This window comes from Salmo salar, chromosome 07, assembly GCF_965601325.2.
Source record: "Salmo salar chromosome 07, fSalSal1, whole genome shotgun sequence".
In the NCBI taxonomy this organism is placed as follows: domain Eukaryota; kingdom Metazoa; phylum Chordata; class Actinopteri; order Salmoniformes; family Salmonidae; genus Salmo; species Salmo salar.
This window is the reverse complement of record NC_138297.1, coordinates 68,691,857-68,715,396: the sequence shown is the minus strand read 5'-3', so window position 1 is coordinate 68,715,396 and position 23,540 is coordinate 68,691,857. Positions and strand designations below refer to the sequence as shown.

The 23,540-nt window shown below is 45.3% G+C and overlaps 1 protein-coding gene across 1 annotated transcript in view; it reads right to left on the bottom strand.

Annotated features, from left to right (window-relative positions):
- Positions 1–4,269: 4,269 nt before the first annotated feature.
- Positions 4,270–23,540, bottom strand: part of LOC106595568 (thyrotropin-releasing hormone-degrading ectoenzyme) — a 410,422-nt gene continuing 391,151 nt past the window's right edge. The window contains 3 exon segments of the mRNA XM_082978004.1: positions 4,270–6,026; positions 12,595–12,676; positions 13,524–13,664. Of these exon segments, the coding sequence (XP_082834130.1) occupies positions 5,883–6,026; positions 12,595–12,676; positions 13,524–13,664 (367 nt within the window). The 3' untranslated portion in view covers positions 4,270–5,882.

Below are 23,540 nucleotides of genomic sequence, written 5' to 3'. Positions count from 1 at the left end.
TCTAAAGCACTGCATCACAGTGCTAGAGGAGTCACAACAGACCTGGGTTCGATCCTAGGCTGTGTCACAACCGGCCGTGATCGGGAGTCCCATAAGGCGGCGCACAATTGGCCCAGCATCGTCCGGGTTAGGGAAGGATTTTGCCGGGGGGGGGGGTTTAGTTGGCTCATCGCGCTCTAGCGACTCCTTGTGGCTGGCCAGGGACCTGCAGGCTGATGGCATCATCAGTTGAACGGTGTTTCCTCTGACACATTGGTGCGGCTATCTTCCGGGTTAAGCAGGTGGATGTTGAGAAGTGCGGTTTGGCGGGTCATGTTTAGGAGGACTCATGACTCGACCTTCGTCTCCAGAGCCCGTTGTGGAGTTGCAGCGATGACACAAGATCGAAAAAGGGGGGTAAAAAAACAAAACATTCTCCATCCACTGTAATTTACAAAAGGATGAGAGCTATTGATAAGATCCGTATAAATGAGTAATCAGTTTAGAGAAGGGGATTGTAAATACAGATACTAACTGTTTTAGATACATTTTCCTTATAATCCCTGGAGACAAATGTGAAACCAGCCATATGGAAGCAAACTGAAAATCATGTCAACAGGACATGTATTGCGGCCCCTTTTCCACAGTGAAGTAGGCTATTAATAGCTGTGCCGTTATTCAGAATTGTAATTGTGAGCCTCATCATCTGCGTGGATGAAATTGAGACTGAAGCTGTAGGCTCCTGTAGGGCTGAACCTGCCCAGATGATGTATGAGCTTTAGAATGGTTTCATTATATGCCCACAGCTTTTTTCTACGTTTTTATTTCACAATTTGTATCATGTTAAATATTAGCCACTATCAGCAGCCACAGTCAGTCGTACCCACATACCGGACGTTTATAACCGTCACTTTAGTGTTCGTTTTCCTTCATTTGTAGCTTCCATGTTGCATCGTTTCATTCACCTTTATTTCCTCCGTCAGTGTTGTTGTTCCTGAGAGTCGCTAGCATTACTGGATCATATTAGGCTAACGATGGGCAATAATTTAGGACATGTAGCCTATTTAAATCACTATGAAACTCAGACCACACATAGCAGGTTAAACCTGGAGCCTGGCTCACAGTTCACCACGACTGGACCGTTGTCATGCGGCGCCATGATTAGTGAGAATCAGGGTAGATTTATAGGACTATTGTTCAACCCATTTTGCACACTTTTTTACACTTTCCAATATTTCATGGATTGAACTTGAATATTGAACTCTATTTTTTTATTCATTATTAGATTTTGTGAGGCTGTATTTACCCCCGACAAATGACATGCTAATTAGCTGCTAATGTGGCTATCATAAAGGACTACAAATACCATGATGATCTGGACCAGACTGCCGAATTGAGGCAAAGCCAACTGACATTTACTCCTGAGGTACTGACCTGTTGCACCCTCTACAACCACTGTGATTCTTATTTGATCCTGCTGGTCATCTATGAACGGTTGGATTTATAATCTCCACCCAGCACAGCCAGAAGAGGACTGGCCACCCCCAGGTTTCTTCCTAAATTCCTGTTTCCATGGAGTTTTTCCTATCCACCGTGCTTCTACATCTGCATTGCTTGCTGTTTGGGGTTTTAGGCTGGTTTTCTGTATAGCACTTTGTGACATCTGCTGATGTAAATAAGGTATTCTCTTTTATTGTAAATTCATACATTTTCCCAAAAATTATAGAAAAGTGTTTATGCTTTGACATTATGGGGTACTGTGTGTAGACTGATGAGGATTTTTTATTTATTTAATCCATTTTAGAATACGGCTGTAACGTAACAAAATGAATTTCACGGTATTTGACCTATACAGACATACACCAGTTTGCATCTATTCTAGTCTTACTTCTTATTCCGGCTTAGGGAATTTATGCCTTTCCTACACATGCCTTTCCTATGCTCTTCTTAGTACTGTAGTTGGTATAGAGCCCCACAGTGGAGGTGTCATAATACCCACAAAACCTGGTGGTCAAACAGGGAAATGGTTCCAATAGTTTTTACACCCTTAATTTCTCTTCATAGGGGATTTTAGAAACACTTCAAATAAGGGCTGTGTTTTGTGTAGGCTTACCTTTGTGTGGTGTTTTAATAAACATGTAAATCTCTCAGATTCAAAAATGCTAATTAGCATCAAAGTAGACATCTTGCAAAATTACAAATCCCTGCAAGCTCCTGCATGTCATCTCTAGCAGACACCTTTACTAACAGGTATTTTGTCCATTTAAAACTTACACAAGACAGTTCACAAAATTGTCCATTTAAAGAAATGTAGCCAATTTATGAATTCCTACATTTAGCTAACATTAGATAGTTAATCCAGAGATTATTTCAATCAATCAAATGCATTTATAAAACCCTTTTTACATAAGTCTTCAGACCAATTGCTATGATACTCAAAATTGAGCTCAGGTACATCCTGTTTCCATTGATCATCCTTGATATGTTTCTACAACTTGATTGGAGTCCACCTGTGGTAAATTCTATTGATTGGACATGATTTGGAAAGGGCACACACCTGTCTATATAAGTTACACAGTTGACAGTGCATCCCAGAGCAAAAACCAAGCCATAAGGTCGAAGGAATTGTCCGTAGAGTTCCAAGACAGGAATGTGTTGAGGCACAGATCTGGGGAAGGGTACCAAAACATTTCTGCAACATTGAAGGTCCCCAAAAACACAGCGGCCTCCACCATTCTTAGATGGAAGAAGTTTGGAACCACCAAGACTCTTCCTAGAGCTGGCCGTCCGGCCAAACTGAGCAATCGGGGGAGAAGGGCCTTAGTCAGGGAGGTGACCAAGAACATGATGGTCACTCTGATGGAGTTCCAGAGTTTCTCTGTGGAGATGGGAGAACCTTCCAGAAGGACAACCATCTCTGCAGAACTCCACCAATCCGGCATTTAAGGTAGAGTGGCCAGACGGAAGCAACTCCTCAGTAAAAGGCACATGACAGCCCACTTAGAGTTTGCCAAAAGGCCCCTAAAGGACTCTCAGACCATGAGAAACAATTTTCTCAGGTCTAATGACATCAAGATTAACTCTTTGACCTGAATTCCAAGCATCACGTCTTGAGGAAACCTGGCACCATCCCTACGGTGAATCATGGTGGTGGCAGCATCATGCTGTGGGGATTATTTTCAGCAGCAGGGACTTGGAGACTAGTCGTGATCGAGTGAAAGATGAACTGAGAAAAGTACAAAGAGATCCTTGATGAAAACCTGCTCCTAAGCGCTCAAGACTTCAGACTGGGGCGAAGGTTGACCTTCCAACAGGACAACGACCCTAAGCACACAGCCAAGACAATGCAGGAGTGGCTTCGGGACAAGCCTCTGAATGTCCTTGAGTGAAAATAGCTGTGCAGCGACGCTCCCCATCCAACCTGACAGAGCTTGAGAGGATCTGCAGAGAAGAATGGGAGAAACTCCCCAAATACAGGTGTGACAGGCTTTTAGAGTCATACCCAAGAAGAATCCAGGCTGTAATCACTGCCAAATGTGCTTCAACAAAGTACTGAGTAAAGGGTCTGAATACTTATGTAAATGTTATATTTCCATTTTTATTTTTAATACATTTGCAAAAATGTATAATGAACAGTTTTTGCTGTGTATTTATGGGGTATTGTGTATAGATTGATGAGAAAAGCCCTTACTTGAATCATTTTCAGAATAAGGCTGTAACGTAAGAAAATGTGGAAAAAGTAAAGGGGTCTGAATACTTTCCCGAATGCACTGTATTTCTAAATTAATTATACAGACTTCATTTTGGGAAAACAAATATGCCTTAATAATACTGGATTACATAGAGAAAGCATTATACTAATACATTCTACAAGGTGACAGAGTAAGGCAAGTACTGAATGACAAATAAACCTGCACGAATCATGAAAAATACATCTAAATATATTATCTTCATCTTTAATTTACCACTGTTTAAGGCCACTCGAAGCTCTGTTGTCCATTGCAGATTGTAGATCATGTATGACAATCAATACCTTTATGAATCTAGTTGATGATCTATAAAATATACTGTATGGCTTACTTCAGCAAGTAAAATGACCAACACTTTTCCTCACACTTTCCTTTTTGTTCCTTGAGAATTGGTCCATCAAGAGAAAATGGAAATGTAGTGGAGTCAGCTGCATAGCAAAAACAAACTATCTGTCTCTGTCTCTCTCTCGCTCTGTATCTTTCTCTCTGTCTCTCGATCTCTCTGTCTCTCACAAATAATGACAGACACAGTCAGGCAGCGTTGCATTACTGTACAAAATAATTTATTTGTCAGCGTTAAAATCCCATTGCTGCTCTGCTCAAAACACAGAACAATATTGTCCCTCAATTAGAAAAAAAAGCTTTTTTTAATACATCAAAACACAACAAGAAAGGAAAAGATGGTGAAGGGCTGCAACTGTTTTCTTCTTGAGGTCTATAGTATCAAGGATTAGCCAAAGAGGATATAAATAGCACTGACTTTTACACAGAAAATAAGAGCAATGCACTCCCCAGTAAACCCAATGGGGATTTGCTCTACCAGCCAAGTGTCAACAGTAAAAACTCATTATTATGTTCTATTCTTCATGAAACGAGTCCACAGAGTATATCCAGCTAGCTGTTAGCATCGGCCTGTTAAGTTTACTGGGCTTTGCAGGGTAGCAACAAAACTAGTAATATCTGTCAGGAATATTGGTGCATATTTCCTCTGCGTTTGCTTAAACACGGTTTCTGAGTGAAACTTTTTATGAAGTAATTAGCGGCACATGAAAACCAAAGCATGGCGTTTGACCATAACAACGTAAGTTTCTACATGTCATCATTACTACACCATGGCTCACACAGGCTGTGTCCACTGGCTCTCAGTCCATCAGCAACGTGGACCATTTACACACTAAATATCAACCGCGACTCACAACAGTTTTATCTTCACTCAAACACCAAGACGGTATAATCCAAGGACACTCCAGTGCAATTAGCAAATATAAATGATGTTCTTAACGATAATCGATCAATAATCAATAGTGACTCCTTCGGGTTATGGGGAGTCACCTTGTTCCTGCTCCCAACCTGCCTCCTGGGTTCTGCAGAGTCCCCCTGGCTTAATGTCATTTAGGGAAACCCTGTTGGATGAGGAAGGAGGATAAGTTATTATGGAACACATCAAGCACAACAATGAACATCACTTTAGCCGCCAGGTCCCCCGTCTAAATGTTCCAGACGTCACAAAGTCCACCTCAGTATGGCTCAAAAGAGAAGGTTAAGGTCCAAACCATTTAGGTACACATATTATTTTATTACGTTATAATTCTTATTTGCTTTTGTCCCAATCAAAATAATGATTGTCATCATTGAAAAAAATTATAATACTTGTGCTTGTCACAGTTGTATCATATTGCCGCCCGGTCCTCTTCCTGTGCCTCTTGTAGCTCGTTTGTCTTTCTCCTCATAGGCTACTAAGAGTTGACTGGAGGTTCAAAGGTCATTGAAAAGGTCACATGGGTCAGCTTAGTGGAAAACCAATCAGAGGAGGGGTGAAAACCATGCGTTGAAAAAGAAAACTGTCACTGGAGATGAATGCCACCATGCAATATTTATACCTAATCACATCCACCTTCGATGGTCGGTCAGAATGAGGTCATCTGAGCCAATCACATCGTCCGTCTTCACTGTTCCCTCTCTCTCCGGTTTGCCAGTGACTCTCTCATCAAGTTTTTGGGGGGAGGTGGGTAAATGTCTTATTTTGCAATTCATATTAACATATTCATGTTGAAACAGTTTTTTTCTCATATTGTTTTTCTCCGCCCGATGTTGTTGGGTCTGTAATAGTTTCAGAGAGATACCATGCTTGGGCTGAACCCTGTTGGCTGTGTGTTAACCGTTGGGAGACTTCCTTAGCCACTGGAAGATCTGGCGTTCGTAGAGACTGTGCCATCTCACGTTGGCCTCCACGATCTCCACGGCCCGGGCCAACGCTGGCCCCGCTCCACCTCCACTGATCTGGATAAACTCCTTCAGCTGAAGAAGGTAACAGACAGACACAGAGTCAGGTACATGAGGGTAATCCAGGCAACAATCATCAAGCATACCTGTTGGAAAGGATACTGTGTGTATCTAGTGTCTAGGTACTCTAGACAGGTTTAAAGTGCCTTCTGGCACAGGGCAATAACTCAAACGTTAGACCCATCTTCATATAAAACAAAGCTGTAGGGGGGAAGAATTCACACCAGAGTTACGGGCACGTAAATTTAACTTTATTTCCTTTTCTCTCTGCGTGTATTCTGACCTTGAATTTATGCATTGGGGGAAAGGTACACGTTTGGGCTGGAGAGGAAAGAAACTAAGATGTGCTGGAGGTGTGTCTTCAGATACGCCGTATTCTGACCTTGACTTAATTCCCTCATAATTCCACCATCTTTAAACGCAAGGAAAACGATGAATAAGGTCGAACAACCTGTCGGTTCCAAGTGAGAAAAAAACCCAGCCACTTTATTCTGTAGCCCACATGTTATATCATTCCATCATGACATCATTGTTAATTGACCTCTCTTTATTCTGTATTCTGTAGCCCACATGTTATATCATTCCATCATGAAATCATTGTTAATTGACCTCTCTTTATTCTGTATTCTGTAGCCTACACGTTATATCATTCCATCATGACATCATCGTTAATTGACCTCTCTTTATTCTGTCACGTCAGTGTGGTTGTTCCTGAGGGTCACTAGCAATAGTGGATCACATTAAACGGATTACAAGTTGTCCAATAATTTGGGACATGTAGCCTATTTGAATCATTATGGAAGTGAACAACAGCAGGTTAAACCTGGAGCCTGGCATACCAGTTCCATGATTACTGAGGGTAGATTTATAGACTACTGTTCAACTCCTATTGTTCACTTTCCTGTAGTTTTTAGATTGACCAATGTATTTTATGCGTAAAGGCTCTCCAACCCTGTTTATGTTTGATTCATTTATACTTTCCTAACCCTAAATAATCTACAACATCTGATTATTTATACATTTACCAATTGGTGCTGGAAAGGAGAGGAACATGTGTGTATTCACAGTAGATGGTATTCTTCCATCCCTATTCTGAACCTGTTCTCTTCATATATATATATATTCTGTCAAGAACATTCTAATTAAAAGAGCACAGTATTTAAAGAGATAGCACCAGATAAATGTACTGAAATCCCTACTGAATGACAACTTCATGAGAAAATATTTTGGCCAGCATATGAGAGGATTTTCAGCTGTTGAATTAAATGTATTCAGTGCCCGCAAGGGAGCCACACCTGCAAAGTCAGTTAAGCACCTGCATATGGTAAGTCTGAATACCAACTACTGAGAAGTGCTTCAATCAAAAACATGGAAAAAAGGAATAGATCTTCACCTCCCGAGTGGCGCAGAGGTCTAAAGCATCACATTGCAGTGTGCTAGAGGCGTCACTATAGACACGGGTTCGATCCCAGGCTGTGTCGCAGCCAGCCGCGACTGGGAGACCAATGAGGCGGCAGAGAATTGGCCCAGCGTTGTCCGGGTAAGGGGAGGGTTTGGGTGGTCGGGATGTCCTTGTCCCATCGCGTTCTGTGGCGGGCTGGGTTGCATGCATGCTGACATGGTCGCCAGGTGTATGATGTTTCCTCCCACACATTGGTGCGGCTGGCTTCTGGGTTTAGCAGCGCAGTGTGTCAACAAGCGGCTTATCAGGGCTGTGTTTTGGAGGACGCGTGGCTCTCGACCTTCGCTTCTCCCTAGTCCGTACAGGAATTGGAGCGATGGGACAAGACTCTAACTACCAGTTGGAGAAAAGAAAGGTAAATAAAATGTAAATAAAGGAATAGATTTCCTACGTGTGAATCTGAGCCAAGCTGAATAGACAAACATGTCATTTGCTGTGAATTATTACATTGGAAGATAACAGAGACTCTTGTGGTCATTAGAGAATAAAATAATGTTTAAGGAAGAAGACAGAATATCTCTGGTCCAGAGAGGGCGGTGGCGGTCATGAAATGTTGTCAGCCGGTTACTGTCTCACGGAAACGGACGGCTCATTAACATCAACCGTTCAGCATCTCTATCTCCTATACAAGCAGCACACAAGCAGTTGATGCAGACCTTAGGAACATCTACATTTAAAAAAGTCTAATAAATCAACTGAATATACATCACAATAAATCCATTATTTTAAACAGGTCTTAAAGAAACATTTTGGTATGAAGAAACTGTATTTCAGAAGAACAGAATATGAGTTGACCTACTGTATGTTATCTGGCTATGCACCATGATATAGACTGTAGACTTGTTCATTCAGCTGACTAGATACTGTTTGTTATCTGGTTATGATATAGACTGTAGACTTGTTCATTCAGCTGACTAGATACTGTATGTTATCTGGTTATGATATAGACTGTAGACTTGTTCATTCAGCTGACTAGATACTGTTTGTTATCTGGTTATGATATAGACTGTAGACTTGTTCATTCAGCTGACTAGATACTGTATGTTATCTGGCTATGATATAGACTGTACACTTGTTCATTCAGCTGACTAGATACTGTATATTATCTGGCTATTCACCATGATATAGACTGTAGGCTTGTTCATTCAGGAGACATTATTATATGATTTTATAGTAAGAAGAATATAATTGAACTTAGCTGAATAAAATAGAAAATATATTTTTCACATTCTGGAGCGAGATTGTGCACATGATGTTGAGCGTAGAAGTGTTCATTTGAAACAGGTCCTATATGCTAGATTTAGAGTTATTTTATAACTTTAGTTGTGAACAATACAAACCTTAGAATGTGTTAGAAATTAACACATTTATGGGCTGCATGATGTTACTATTGGCTATCGATGATTTGAAAAAGTCGCCAAAGAACCTTGCGCTCTTTTCCTTGCCTCTCGTCATTCTCATCAAGTGATCATACAGTGCATTCAGGCAGAACACGGCAGTTAACCCACTGTTCCTAGGCCGTCATTGTAAATAAGAATTTGTTCTTAACTGACTTGCCTAGTTAAATAAAGGTTAAATAAAAAAAAATAAGTGTTCAGACACCATGACTTTTTCCACATTTTGTTACGTTACAGCCTTATTCTAAAATTGATACAATCATTTATTTTCTCTCATCAATCTACACACAATACCCCATAATGAAAAAGCGAAAACAGGTTTATTGAAATTTTACTTATTTACATAAGTATTCATACCCTTTTTTATGAGACTAGAAATTGGTCAACCTTCAGATATTTCTACACCATCTGTGGTCAACTAAATTTATTGGACATGATTTGGAAAAGCACACACCTGTCTTTATAAGGTCCCACAGTTGACAGTGCATGTCAGAGCAAAAATCAAGACATGAGGTCGAAGGAATTGTCCGTAGAGCTCCGAGACAGGATTGTGTTGTAGGAAAGATCTGGGGAAGTGTACCAGAACATTTCTCCTTCATTCTTAAATGCAGAACCACCAATCAGGCCTTTATGGTAGTGGCCAAATGGAAGCCACTCCTCAGTAAAAGGTACATGACAGCCTGCTTGGAGTTTGCCAAAAGGCACCTAAAGACTCTCAGACCATGAGAAACAAGATTTTCTGGTCTGATGAAACCGAGATTGAACTCTTTGGCCTGAATGCCAAGTGTCACGTCTGGAGGAAACCTGGCACCATCCCTACGGTGAAGCATGGTGGTGGCAGCATCATGTTCTGACAGTGCATGTGGTGGCAGCATCATGCTGTGGGGATGTTTTTCAGCGGTAGGGACTAGGAGACTAGTCAGGATCTAGGGAAAGATGAACGGAGCAAAGTACAAAGAGATCCTTGATGAAAACCTGCTCCAGAGCGCTCATGACCTCAGACTGGGGCGAAGGTTGACCTTCCAACAGGACAACGACCCTAAGCACATAGTCAAGACAATGCAGGAGTGGCTTCAGGCCAAGTTTCTGAATGTCCTTTAGTGGCCCAGCCAGATCCCGGACTTGAACCCAATCAAACATCTCTGGAGAGACCTGAAAATAGCTGTGCAGTGACGCTACCCATCCAACCTGACAGAGCTTTGTAGGATCTGCAGAGAAGAATGGGAGAAACTCCCCAAATACAGGTGTGCCAAGCTTGTAGCGTCATACCCAAGAAGACTCGAGGCTGTAATTGCTGCCAAAGGTGCTTCATCAAAGTACTGAGTAAAGGGTCTGAATACTTATTTTTTGTAAATAATTCTACAAACCTGTTTTTGCTTTGTCATTATGGGGCATTGTGTGTAGCTTGACGGGAAAAAAACATTAAATACATTTAAAAATAAGTCTGTAACACAACAATGTGGAAAAATTCAAGGGGTCTGAATACTTTCCCAAATGCACTGTATTTTCAACCATCAGACTATTCTCAATTTAATCTTGTCTTTACTAATATGTAAAATTAGTTTAGACTTAGAATGGCCCATTATCAAATGGAACAGGAACAGGGGAAAGAGAAAAAATGGGCTCTCAAACTCTGTTCCTGCATCTACCCAGTACTCTGTATGCCGTGGACTCTCCTACCCTGTTCCTGCAGCTACCCAGTACTCTGTATGCTGTGGACCCTCCTACCCTGTTCCTCCATCTACCCAGTACTCTGTATGCCATGGTCTCTCCAGCCCTGTTCCTGCAGCTACCCAGTGCTCTGTATGCCGTGGACGCTACTACCCTGTTCCTGCATCTACCCAGTCCTCTGTATGCCATGGTCTCTCCAGCCCTGTTCCTGCATCTACCCAGTACTCTGTATGCCGTGGACCCTCCTACCCTGTTCCTGCATCTACCCAGTCCTCTGTATGCCATGGTCTCTCCAACCCTGTTCCTGCGTCTACCCAGTCCTCTGTATGCCGTGGTCTCTCCTACCCTGTTCCTGCGTCTACCCAGTCCTCTGTATGCCGTGGACTCTCCTACCCTGTTCCTGCATCTACCCAGTCCTCTGTATGCCATGGTCTCTCCTACCCTGTTCCTGCATCTACTCAGTACTCTGTATGCCATGGTCTCTCCAGCCCTGTTCCTGCAGCTACCCAGTACTCTGTATACCGTGGTTTATCCTACCCTGTTCCTGCAGCTACCCAGTGCTCTATATGCCGTGGACTCTCCTACCCTGTTCCTGCACCTACCCAGTACTCTGTATGCCATGGTCTCTCCAACCCTGTTCCTGCAGCTACCCAGTCCTCTGTATACCATGGTCTCTCCAACCCTGTTCCTGCATCTACCCAGTACTCTGTATGCCATGGTCTCTCCAACCCTGTTCCTGCATCTACTCAGTACTCTGTATGCCATGGTCTCTTCTACCCTGTTCCTGCATCTACTCAGTACTCTGTATGCCATGGTCTCCCCTACCCTGTTCCTGCATCTACTCAGTACTCTGTATGCCATGGTCTCTCCAGCCCTGTTCCTGCAGCTACCCAGTACTCTGTATGCCATGGTCTCTCCAGCATCTACCCAGTACTCTGTATGCCGTGGACTGTCCTACCCTGTTCCTGCATCTACCCAGTACTCTGTATGCCATGGTCTCTCCAACCCTGTTCCTGCAGCTACTCAGAGCTTAATTTGAGAAACCAAGTGAAATCTGTTCGGGAACATCGACAGTAATATGTCTTCACAACAAAACATATTTCATTAAACTGTTGACAGCCCGTCTCTTTGCGTGCTGGAGAAAGGAATGAAGAAGAGAGAGGAGGAGATGGAAACGCACATTGGTGAGATATTCTGTAGCTAAAAGGTAATGTGTCAGCCCATTACTTATGAAAATATAAAAAATTACCTATTACTAGGCTATTCAAAATCAAATACAAATCCACTATAATTATAGGCAAACTCTAAATGTGCTTAATATAGGCGAGATCAATTATGTACCAAAGATAACTTAAAAACAAAAAAAAATTCTGCCGTGTGTAATATGCAGTAGGCTATGTATTGTATAACAGCACAATCATTATTTTAATTCATGTTTTTTTTCAGTTTTGGGCTCATATATAGGCCTACTGTATCCATAAGCTGTAATATGCAGACGGTGTTTTGAATTACTCCCAGACACAAAAACAAACAGGAAGATTCTTTGAAGTTCAGAACTTCAGAAAAGCTTTTTAGCCAATTAGCGACTGCAGAGAACAAATAACAAGAAACTCGTACAGTATAAGCATCCCTTTAAGGTTTAGGTCTCTTCTCTATGGTTCTGTCAGTGGGATTACTGGACTGGTACTGATGCCCCCTGATCAGTGAGAAAAACACTATTACTTCAAAAAAGACTATTACTTTGGGGTGAGAAATAAAGGTATGCTTTTAGAAAACGTTGGAATTTAATGTAGACTCTGTACCAGACTGTCTCCATCAAATCAATGTTAAGACAATTTAACAGAGCAGGACGGATTAGCAAATGTTAAATACCTGTAATAATCATACTGCTTTTTAAAATGACAAAATCCCCAAGTTGGCATATATTTAGATTTCTTTCACATTTTTAATAGTGTCATTTACAATGTACTTAAATGTAACATATCATACAATAAGCCATCTGCAGTTTGTTACTGAAGACTGGGATACCTGAGTGAACCTTAAATAAACTTACCTCATTCAGCTCTGTCTCTGTGTTCAGGAATTCAGTCACCCCACTGATTAGCTTAGAATTCATGAATAAGGCCTCCCCGTACCTAAACATGGAGAGCAGAGTGTTGTGAAGAAAGGCTTTTACAAACACGGTTGTTCTATTCAGGCTTTGCTGAACACCGTTCCAAAGAGCTCTGGGGAAGATCAACAATCAAAAACATAATTTTCATTCACTTCTACAGTATCTGGAATCTAGTTTGCATCAAGCATGTATCGTCTGAAACCACAACACAATAAATGTACTGATACTCTACAAAATCCACAAGCACAGTACTGTATATGAATTTGGTAACAAATGGTTAAATAGATTAACCAGAAGGCAAAATAAGCACTGAATTATTCAAACATATATGACATATAAGTAGAAATAATTTACTGTAAAATATATATGACATACATACTATGGCAGCACAGGAACACTATAATACATCACTATGGAAACACAGGAACACTATAACACATCACCATGGAAACACAGGAACACTATAATACATCACTATGGAAATGCAGGGACACTATAATACATTACTATGGAAATGCAGGGACACTATAATACATTACTATGGAAACACAGGAACACTATAACACATCACTATGGAAACACAAGAACACTATAATACATCACTATGGAAACGCAGGAACACTATAATACATCACTATGGAAACACAGGAGCACTATAATACATCACTATGGAAACACAGGAACACTATAATACATCACTATGGAAACACAGAAACACTATAATACATCACTACGGAAACACAGGAACATTAGTACACAAATCACACTACGGAAAACACAGGAACACTATAATACATCACTATGGCAACACAGGAACGTTAGTACACAAGTCGCACATATTACAGTCTCTGAGGCCTTGAATCTCTTACCGTGAATTCAAGATGTCCCATTTCTCCCTGAAGTACCTCCAGGCTAAGTGTCTTCCATGCGGGTTCCGTCCCACGTGGATGATGACATCGATGACATCTTGATCTGGGACCAAATCTGAGCTCAGAGAAAGATTCAGCAGCCTGGAGGATAAGAAGAAGAAGAAGAACTGTGAATAAAAGAGTGTATATTATTGTCCTCACACATCTGATGTGAGTACAAAAAATGCAATAAGACATGGTCACCTCTTACTAAATTCAGAAGTTTAAAGTACCCTTTGGATGCTGTAGTCCAGCAGTAATCTGACTGAAACAGTCTTTGGGTGCTGTAATCCAGCAGTAATCTGATTGATGCAGTCTTTGGATGCTGTAGTCCAGCAGTAATCTGACTGATACAGTCTTTGGGTAATGTAGTCCAGCAGTAATCTGACTGATAAAGTCTTTGGGTAATGTAGTCCACGCGACGTAAGTCTGGGATGTGCCAGCGTTCGAGCAGTCTTCGGGTAATGAGTCCAGCAGTAATCTGACTGATACAGTCTTTGGGTAATGTAGTCCAGCAGTATCTGACTGATACAGTCTTTGGGTAATGTAGTCCAGCAGTAATCTGATTGATACAGCCTTTGGGTAATGTAGTCCAGCAGTAATCTGACTGATACAGTCTTTGGGTAATGTAGTCCAGCAGTAATCTGATTGATACAGTCTTTGGGTAATGTAGTCCAGCAGTAATCTCTTTGATACAGCCTAAGACAGACTCAGTCTAGAGGAGAACGTTGAAATAGAAACACATTAAGACAGACTCAGTCTGGAGGAGAACGTTGAAATAGAAACACATTAAGACAGACTCAGTCTGGAGGAGAACGTTGAAATAGAAACACATTAAGACAGACTCAGTCTGAGGAGCGGAGAACGCTTGGACAGACTCAGCGGAGGAGCGTGAGCACATTAAGACAGACTCAGTCTGGAGGAGAACGTTGTGAACACTAGACAGACCAGCAGGGGCGTTGATAGACACGACGCTCAGTCTGGAGGAGAACGTTGAAATAGAAACACATTAAGACAGACTCAGTCTAGAGGAGAACGTTGAAATAGAAACACATTAAGACAGACTCAGTCTGGAGGAGAACGTTGAAATAGAAACACATTAAGACAGACTCAGTCTGGAGGAGAACGTTGAAATAGAAACACATTAAGACAGACTCAGTCTGGAGGAGAACGTTGAAATAGAAACACATTAAGACAGACTCAGTCTGGAGGAGAACGTTGAAATAGAAACACATTAAGACAGACTCAGTCTGGAGGAGAACGTTGAAATAGAAACACATTAAGACAGACTCAGTCTGGAGGAGAACGTTGAAATAGAAACACATTAAGACAGACTCAGTCTGGAGGAGAACGTTGAAATAGAAACACATTAAGACAGACTCAGTCTGGAGGAGAACGTTGAAATAGAAACACATTAAGACAGACTCAGTCTGGAGGAGAACGTTGAAATAGAAACACATTAAGACAGACTCAGTCTAGAGGAGAATGTTTAAATTCAATGACAAAAAAGCCAGTTTTAATACTATGTATCAGCAGCCTCAGAAAGTATGAAGCTGATGAGACCGTATCAAATGTAGATGTAGCCGGTTATGCAAATGGGACGAAAATGTCAAGCAGGCAACAAAAATGATATTACAGAAAAAGACACCGCCACGGTATATACGTTTCCAATTTGCATTTCCATGCAGGGAGGGTAACCGCAGCACGTAGCTTCTCCAGGAACTCACAATTCTTTTGTTCTGATATATCTCCTGCTTCTCTTCACCATTTTACTCTGGGTTCTTGAAGTGATAGAATGATGAAGCTTTATACCTCAACCAACGGGCTTGTGCAACAGACTTCTAAACACCAAGACATTTGTTTAGAGGAAGAGCAATTGCCTCCGTATTCAATCACTCAACATACTCTATGTGAGAGCTCCAGTCTTCAGTTGTAATCAATCTAATGCTTAGGGAACAGATACACTTCGATGTGTGAAACCACACAGCAAATAGGGAGACGGGTCTCCTGTATCCGTCTGGTCAGCCATTTGGGAGAGGGGACTCCTGTACCCACCAGGTCAGCCGTTTGGGAGATGGGTCTCCTGTACCCACCAGGTCAGCCGTTTGGGAGATGGGTCTCCTGTACCCGCCTGGTCAGCCGTTTGGGAGATGGGACTCCTGTTCCCGTCTGGTCAGCCGTTTGGGAGAGGGGACTCCTGTACCCGCCAGGTCAGCCGTTTGGGAGATGGGTCTCCTGTACCTGCCTGGTCAGCCGTTTGGGAGATGGGACTCCTGTACCCGCCAGGTCAGCCGTTTGGGAGATGGGTCTCCTGTACCTGCCTGGTCAGCCGTTTGGGAGATGGGTCTCCTGTACCCGCCAGGTCAGCCGTTTGGGAGATGGGTCTCCTGTACCTGCCTGGTCAGCCGTTTGGGAGATGGGACTCCTGTTCCCGTCTGGTCAGCCGTTTGGGAGATGGGTCTCCTGTATCCGTCTGGTCAGCCGTTTGGGAGAGGGGACTCCTGTACCCGCCAGGTCAGCCGTTTGGGAGACGGGACTCCTGTACCCGTCTGGTCAGCCGTTTGGGAGAGGGGACTCCTGTACCCGCCAGGTCAGCCGTTTTGGAGACGGGACTCCTGTACCCGCCTGGTCAGCCATTTGGGAGAGGGGTCTCCTGTACCCGCCTGGTCAGCCGTTTGGGAGATGGGACTCCTGTACCCGCCTGGTCAGCCGTTTGGGAGATGGGTTTCCTGTACCCGCCTGGTCAGCCGTTTGGGAGATGGGTTTCCTGTACCCGTCTGGTCAGCCGTTTGGGAGATGGGTCTCCTGTACCCGCCTGGTCAGCCGTTTGGGAGACGGGTCTCCTGTATCCAATTATCATTCTACTCTGTTTCCTGACCTCACAGCTATTATGTGTAAATAACACAGAACACACCCTGTGTAGATGGAACATTATGTTCCTGTTATTTTCTCAACACTGATTTTTGAGCACATGTTGCAACACCATCCACAAATCCCAGCAGCTCACACACCGCTACAGCAGAACTACAGAAAATAAAATGGCCCCTCACACAGGAAATGATTTCATCCATGAGTCTTCTGGGAGTGCAAAAAGGTCACTGCCGGAGCTGTGTTGAGATTACCTCATTTTAGAGCAGGCTGAACATGGTCTATCAGGGAAGGTTTATCCAGCGCTGAGATCACATCATGCATTAATAAAAACATTGAGGAGAAGGATACAATTTAGTCCAAGGGTGCAGAGGAGACAGAAATCAATACTAAATGCAGGGCCCATCTATTCCAGCCCCAGAGCCTCAGAGCCTCAGAGCTGAGCGGGGTGCTGGAAGGCATATCCTGTCCAGTTTTCTTGTCTGTAGATGGAGTATCACTTACGTGCCTAAGATAACACCCTGCAAACACGTAAACAGGCACGGACACACACACACTGATCTAATCACGGACATGGGTTTTATTGTCAACCTTCAGTAGTGCATGCGGTGTGAAATTCAAGTGTGCCTTAAAGCCTTAAATCATTGATTCTGAGAGAGACTACATTCCTGCTTCTACTAAACAGGGAATAGGGTGCCATTTGTGACACAGCCTCGGTACATTGTAAAGTAAATGATTCACTCCATTCAATTAAGCCCCAAAGCTCCAGCAGCTTTATCCTCTGCTAGGTAGCTTCTTTCTGGTCCTGTGGTGCGTAACAGAGACATTCTTTTCCCCAGGTCTCACAGGGACAGGATCACAGCTGCTACACATGCTCTGCTTTTTATTCTGCCCTGTCTGGATTACAATGGTAGAGGGGTGAGAGGGCGCATTGGCAAGTGTCAAACACACTCACACACACACACACGCACGAACGCATGCACACACACACACACACGCACGAACGCACGAATGCACACACACACACACACACACACACACACGTACATAAACACACACATATGTACATACACTCACACACACACACATGCACGAACGCATGCACACACACACACACACGCACGAACGCACGAATGCACACACACACACACACACACACACACACACACACACACACACACACACACACACACACACACACACACACACACACACACACACACACACACACACACGTACATACACACACACATATGTACATACACACACACACACACACACCTATACACATGCACACACACGCACGCACACACGCACACATATACACACGCATGCACACACGCACACACACACATACACACACACGTACATACACACACATACGTACATACACACACATACGTACGTACACACACACTGGTGACGGGGTGAGGTGGGTGCCTTGGCTGTTTATAGGCGTGTGGCATTTTAGCATTTTATTCAGCCTTGACACACATTAGGTGTGGGGTGAGGGGTGTGGGGTGGGGAGGGGTGTGGGGTGAGGGGTGGGGGGAGGGGTGTGGGGTGAGGGGTGAGGGGTGTGGGGTGTGGGGGTGGGGTGAGGAGTGTGGGGTGTGGGGTGAGGGGTGAGGGGTGTACCTTGGCACGTAGCACAAGCTCCTCCACCCCCCCACACACTCCCCTAACTCCCCTCAGCCTAACTCCCCTCAGCCTAACCCCCCTCAGCCTAACTCCCCTCAGCCTAACTCCCCTCAGCCTAACCCCCCTCAGCCTAATCCCCCTCAGCCTAACCCCCCTCAGCCTAACTCCCCTCAGCCTAACTCCCCTCAGCCTAACCCCCCTCAGCCTAACTCCCCTCAGCCTAACTCCCCTCAGCCTAACTCCCCTCAGCCTAACCACCCTCAGCCTAACCCCCCTCAGCCTAACTCCCCTCAGCCTAACCACCCTCAGCCTAACCCCCCTCAGCCTAACTCCACTCAGCCTAACTCCCCTCAGCCTAACTCCCCTTAGCCTAACTCCCCTCAGCCTAACTCCCCTCAGCCTAACCCCCCTCAGCCTAACTCCCCTCAGCCTAACTCCCCTCAGCCTAACCCCCCTCAGCCTAATCCCCCTCAGCCTAACCCCCCTCAGCCTAACTCCCCTCAGCCTAACTCCCCTCAGCCTAACCCCCCTCAGCCTAACTCCCCTCAGCCTAACTCCCCTCAGCCTAACTCCCCTCAGCCTAACCACCCTCAGCCTAACCCCCCTCAGCCTAACTCCCCTCAGCCTAACCACCCTCAGCCTAACCCCCCTCAGCCTAACTCCACTCAGCCTAACTCCCCTCAGCCTAACTCCCCTTAGCCTAACTCCCCTCAGCCTAACTCCCCTCAGCCTAACCCCCCTCAGCCTAACTCCCCTCAGCCTAACCCCCCTCAGCCTAACTCCCCTCAGCCTAACTCCCCTCAGCCTAACTCCCCTCAGCCTAACCCCTCTCAGCCTAACCCCCCTCAGCCTAACTCCCCTCAGCCGTGCCAATACCCTTCCGCAGGATAGCGGCTCATACTAATTAACTGTAGAGCTTGTTGGTGTGTCTCCTGCCTTCTGTCTCCCTGGCCTGTCTGGCACCATGTGTCCACATTCTCTACTCTCTGTTCCACAGCCTGCGAACTAATGCCCCTTGTTCTCCTCTCTGAAACACACAGTTATGGTAATAAGGATTCTGGGTATTATCACTGTTGTATTGCTGTTTTCTCTCCAGGCATCTTCATTAGCCCCAGATGACACAAGTTGCCAGGAGAAGATACTGAGAGAGACACATTTAGTAAATGTGTTTTTAAACCACGGATAATAGCTGTTATTTGACAGCCAGATAATTCCTATGATCAGATTTAGGATTGTTGTCAAGTGGCAGGCGATCATCTGGTTTATTTCTGATAGATTAGTGATTGATCACTGAGACCTGCAGGGATCATAAACCATCAATTATACTCTCATCGCCCTGACAACCACTTTATATACTAACTACCCTGCTTCCTGAAAAACCATTTGTCACTCTTACTGCAATCCCCTCTCTGGTGTCTATACAGCTGGCCCCTGTCATGCTTACTGCAATCCTCTCTCTGGTGTCTATACAGCTGGCCCCTGTCATGCTTACTGCAATCCTCTCTCTGGTGTCTATACAGCTGGCCCCTGTCATGCTTACTGCAATCCTCTCTCTGGTGTCTATACAGCTGGCCCCTGTCATCCTGACTGCAATCCCCTCTCTGGTGTCTATACAGCTGGACCCTGTCATGCTTACTGCAATCCCCTCTCTGGTGTCTATACAGCTGGCCCCTGTCATGCTTACTGCAATCCCCTCTCTGGTGTCTATACAGCTGGCCCCTGTCATGCTTACTGCAATCCCCTCTCTGGTGTCTATACAGCTGGACCCTGTCATGCTTACTGCAATCTCCTCTCTGGTGTCCATACAGCTGGACCCTGTCATGCTTACTGCAATCCTCTCTCTGGTGTCTATACAGCTGGACCCTGTCATGCTTACTGCAATCCCCTCTCTGGTGTCTATACAGCCGGCCCCTGTCATGCTTACTGCAATCCCCTCTCTGGTGTCCATACAGCTGGCCCCTGTCATGCTTACGGCAATCCTCTCTCTGGTGTCTATACAGCTGGACCCTGTCACTCTTACCGCAATCCCCTCTCTGGTGTCTATACAGCAGAACCCTGTCATGCTTACTGCAATCCACTCTCTGGTGTCTATACAGCTGGACCCTGTCATGCTTACTGCAATCCTCTCTCTGGTGTCTATAAAGCAGGACCCTGTCATGCTTACTGCAATCCCCTCTCTGGTGTCTATACAGCTGGCCCCTATCATGCTTACTGCAATCCACTCTCTGGTGTCTATACAGCTGGACCCTGTCATGCTTACTGCAATCCCCTCTCTGGTGTCTATACAGCTGGACCCTGTCATGCTTACTGCAATCCCGTGTCTATACAGCTGGACCCTGTCATGCTTACTGCAATCCCCTCTCTGGTGTCTATACAGCTGGACCCTGTCATGCTTACTGCAATCCCGTGTCTATACAGCTGGACCCTGTCATGCTTACTGCAATCCCCTCTCTGGTGTCTATACAGCTGGACCCTGTCATGCTTACTGCAATCCCCTCTCTGGTGTCTATACAGCTGGACCCTGTCATGCTTACTGCAATCCTCTCTCTGGTGTCTATACAGCTGGACCCTGTCATGCTTACTGCAATCCCCTCTCTGGTGTCTATACAGCCGGCCCCTGTCATGCTTACTGCAATCCCCTCTCTGGTGTCCATACAGCTGGCCCCTGTCATGCTTACTGCAATCCTCTCTCTGGTGTCTATACAGCTGGACCCTGTCACTCTTACCGCAATCCCCTCTCTGGTGTCTATACAGCAGAACCCTGTCATGCTTACTGCAATCCACTCTCTGGTGTCTATACAGCTGGACCCTGTCATGCTTACTGCAATCCTCTCTCTGGTGTCTATACAGCTGGACCCTGTCATGCTTACTGCAATCCACTCTCTGGTGTCTATACAGCTGGCCCCTATCATGCTTACTGCAATCCACTCTCTGGTGTCTATACAGCTGGACCCTGTCATGCTTACTGCAATCCCCTCTCTGGTGTCTATACAGCTGGACCCTGTCATGCTTACTGCAATCCCGTGTCTATACAGCTGGACCCTGTCATGCTTACTGCAATCCCCTCTCTGGTGTCTATACAGCTGGACCCTGTCATGCTTACTGCAATCCCCTCTCTGGTGTCTATACAGCTGGACCCTGTCATGCTTACTACAATCCCCTCTCTGGTGTCTATACAGCTGGCCCCTGTCATGCTTACTGCAATCCTCTCTCTGGTGTCTATACAGCTGGACCCTGTCATGCTTACTGCAATCCCCTCTCTGGTGTCTATACAGCTGGACCCTGTCATGCTTACTGCAATCCCGTGTCTATACAGCTGGACCCTGTCATGCTTACTGCAATCCCCTCTCTGGTGTCTATACAGCTGGACCCTGTCATGCTTACTGCAATCCCGTGTCTATACAGCTGGACCCTGTCATGCTTACTGCAATCCCCTCTCTGGTGTCTATACAGCTGGACCCTGTCATGCTTACTGCAATCCCCTCTCTGGTGTCTATACAGCTGGACCCAGTCATGCTTACTACAATCCCCTCTCTGGTGTCTATACAGCTGGCCCCTGTCATGCTTACTGCAATCCTCTCTCTGGTGTCTATACAGCTGGACCCTGTCATGCTTACTGCAATCCCCTCTCTGGTGTCTATAAAGCTGGCCCCTGTCATGCTTACTGCAATCCCCTCTCTGGTGTCTATACAGCTGGACCCTGTCATGCTTACTGCAATCCCCTCTCTGGTGTCCATACAGCTGGCCCCTGTCATGCTTACTGCAATCCTCTCTCTGGTGTCTATACAGCTGGACCCTGTCATGCTTACTGCAATCCTCTCTCTGGTGTCTATACAGCTGGCCCCTGTCATGCTTACTGCAATCCTCTCTCTGGTGTCTATACAGCTGGCCCCTGTCATCCTGACTGCAATCCCCTCTCTGGTGTCTATACAGCTGGACCCTGTCATGCTTACTGCAATCCCCTCTCTGGTGTCTATACAGCTGGCCCCTGTCATGCTTACTGCAATCCCCTCTCTGGTGTCTATACAGCTGGCCCCTGTCATGCTTACTGCAATCCCCTCTCTGGTGTCTATACAGCTGGACCCTGTCATGCTTACTGCAATCTCCTCTCTGGTGTCCATACAGCTGGACCCTGTCATGCTTACTGCAATCCTCTCTCTGGTGTCTATACAGCTGGACCCTGTCATGCTTACTGCAATCCCCTCTCTGGTGTCTATACAGCCGGCCCCTGTCATGCTTACTGCAATCCCCTCTCTGGTGTCCATACAGCTGGCCCCTGTCATGCTTACTGCAATCCTCTCTCTGGTGTCTATACAGCTGGACCCTGTCACTCTTACCGCAATCCCCTCTCTGGTGTCTATACAGCAGAACCCTGTCATGCTTACTGCAATCCACTCTCTGGTGTCTATACAGCTGGACCCTGTCATGCTTACTGCAATCCTCTCTCTGGTGTCTATAAAGCTGGACCCTGTCATGCTTACTGCAATCCCCTCTCTGGTGTCTATACAGCTGGCCCCTATCATGCTTACTGCAATCCACTCTCTGGTGTCTATACAGCTGGACCCTGTCATGCTTACTGCAATCCCCTCTCTGGTGTCTATACAGCTGGACCCTGTCATGCTTACTGCAATCCCGTGTCTATACAGCTGGACCCTGTCATGCTTACTGCAATCCCCTCTCTGGTGTCTATACAGCTGGACCCTGTCATGCTTACTGCAATCCCGTGTCTATACAGCTGGACCCTGTCATGCTTACTGCAATCCCCTCTCTGGTGTCTATACAGCTGGACCCTGTCATGCTTACTGCAATCCCCTCTCTGGTGTCTATACAGCTGGACCCTGTCATGCTTACTGCAATCCTCTCTCTGGTGTCTATACAGCTGGACCCTGTCATGCTTACTGCAATCCCCTCTCTGGTGTCTATACAGCCGGCCCCTGTCATGCTTACTGCAATCCCCTCTCTGGTGTCCATACAGCTGGCCCCTGTCATGCTTACTGCAATCCTCTCTCTGGTGTCTATACAGCTGGACCCTGTCACTCTTACCGCAATCCCCTCTCTGGTGTCTATACAGCAGAACCCTGTCATGCTTACTGCAATCCACTCTCTGGTGTCTATACAGCTGGACCCTGTCATGCTTACTGCAATCCTCTCTCTGGTGTCTATACAGCTGGACCCTGTCATGCTTACTGCAATCCACTCTCTGGTGTCTATACAGCTGGCCCCTATCATGCTTACTGCAATCCACTCTCTGGTGTCTATACAGCTGGACCCTGTCATGCTTACTGCAATCCCCTCTCTGGTGTCTATACAGCTGGACCCTGTCATGCTTACTGCAATCCCGTGTCTATACAGCTGGACCCTGTCATGCTTACTGCAATCCCCTCTCTGGTGTCTATACAGCTGGACCCTGTCATGCTTACTGCAATCCCGTGTCTATACAGCTGGACCCTGTCATGCTTACTGCAATCC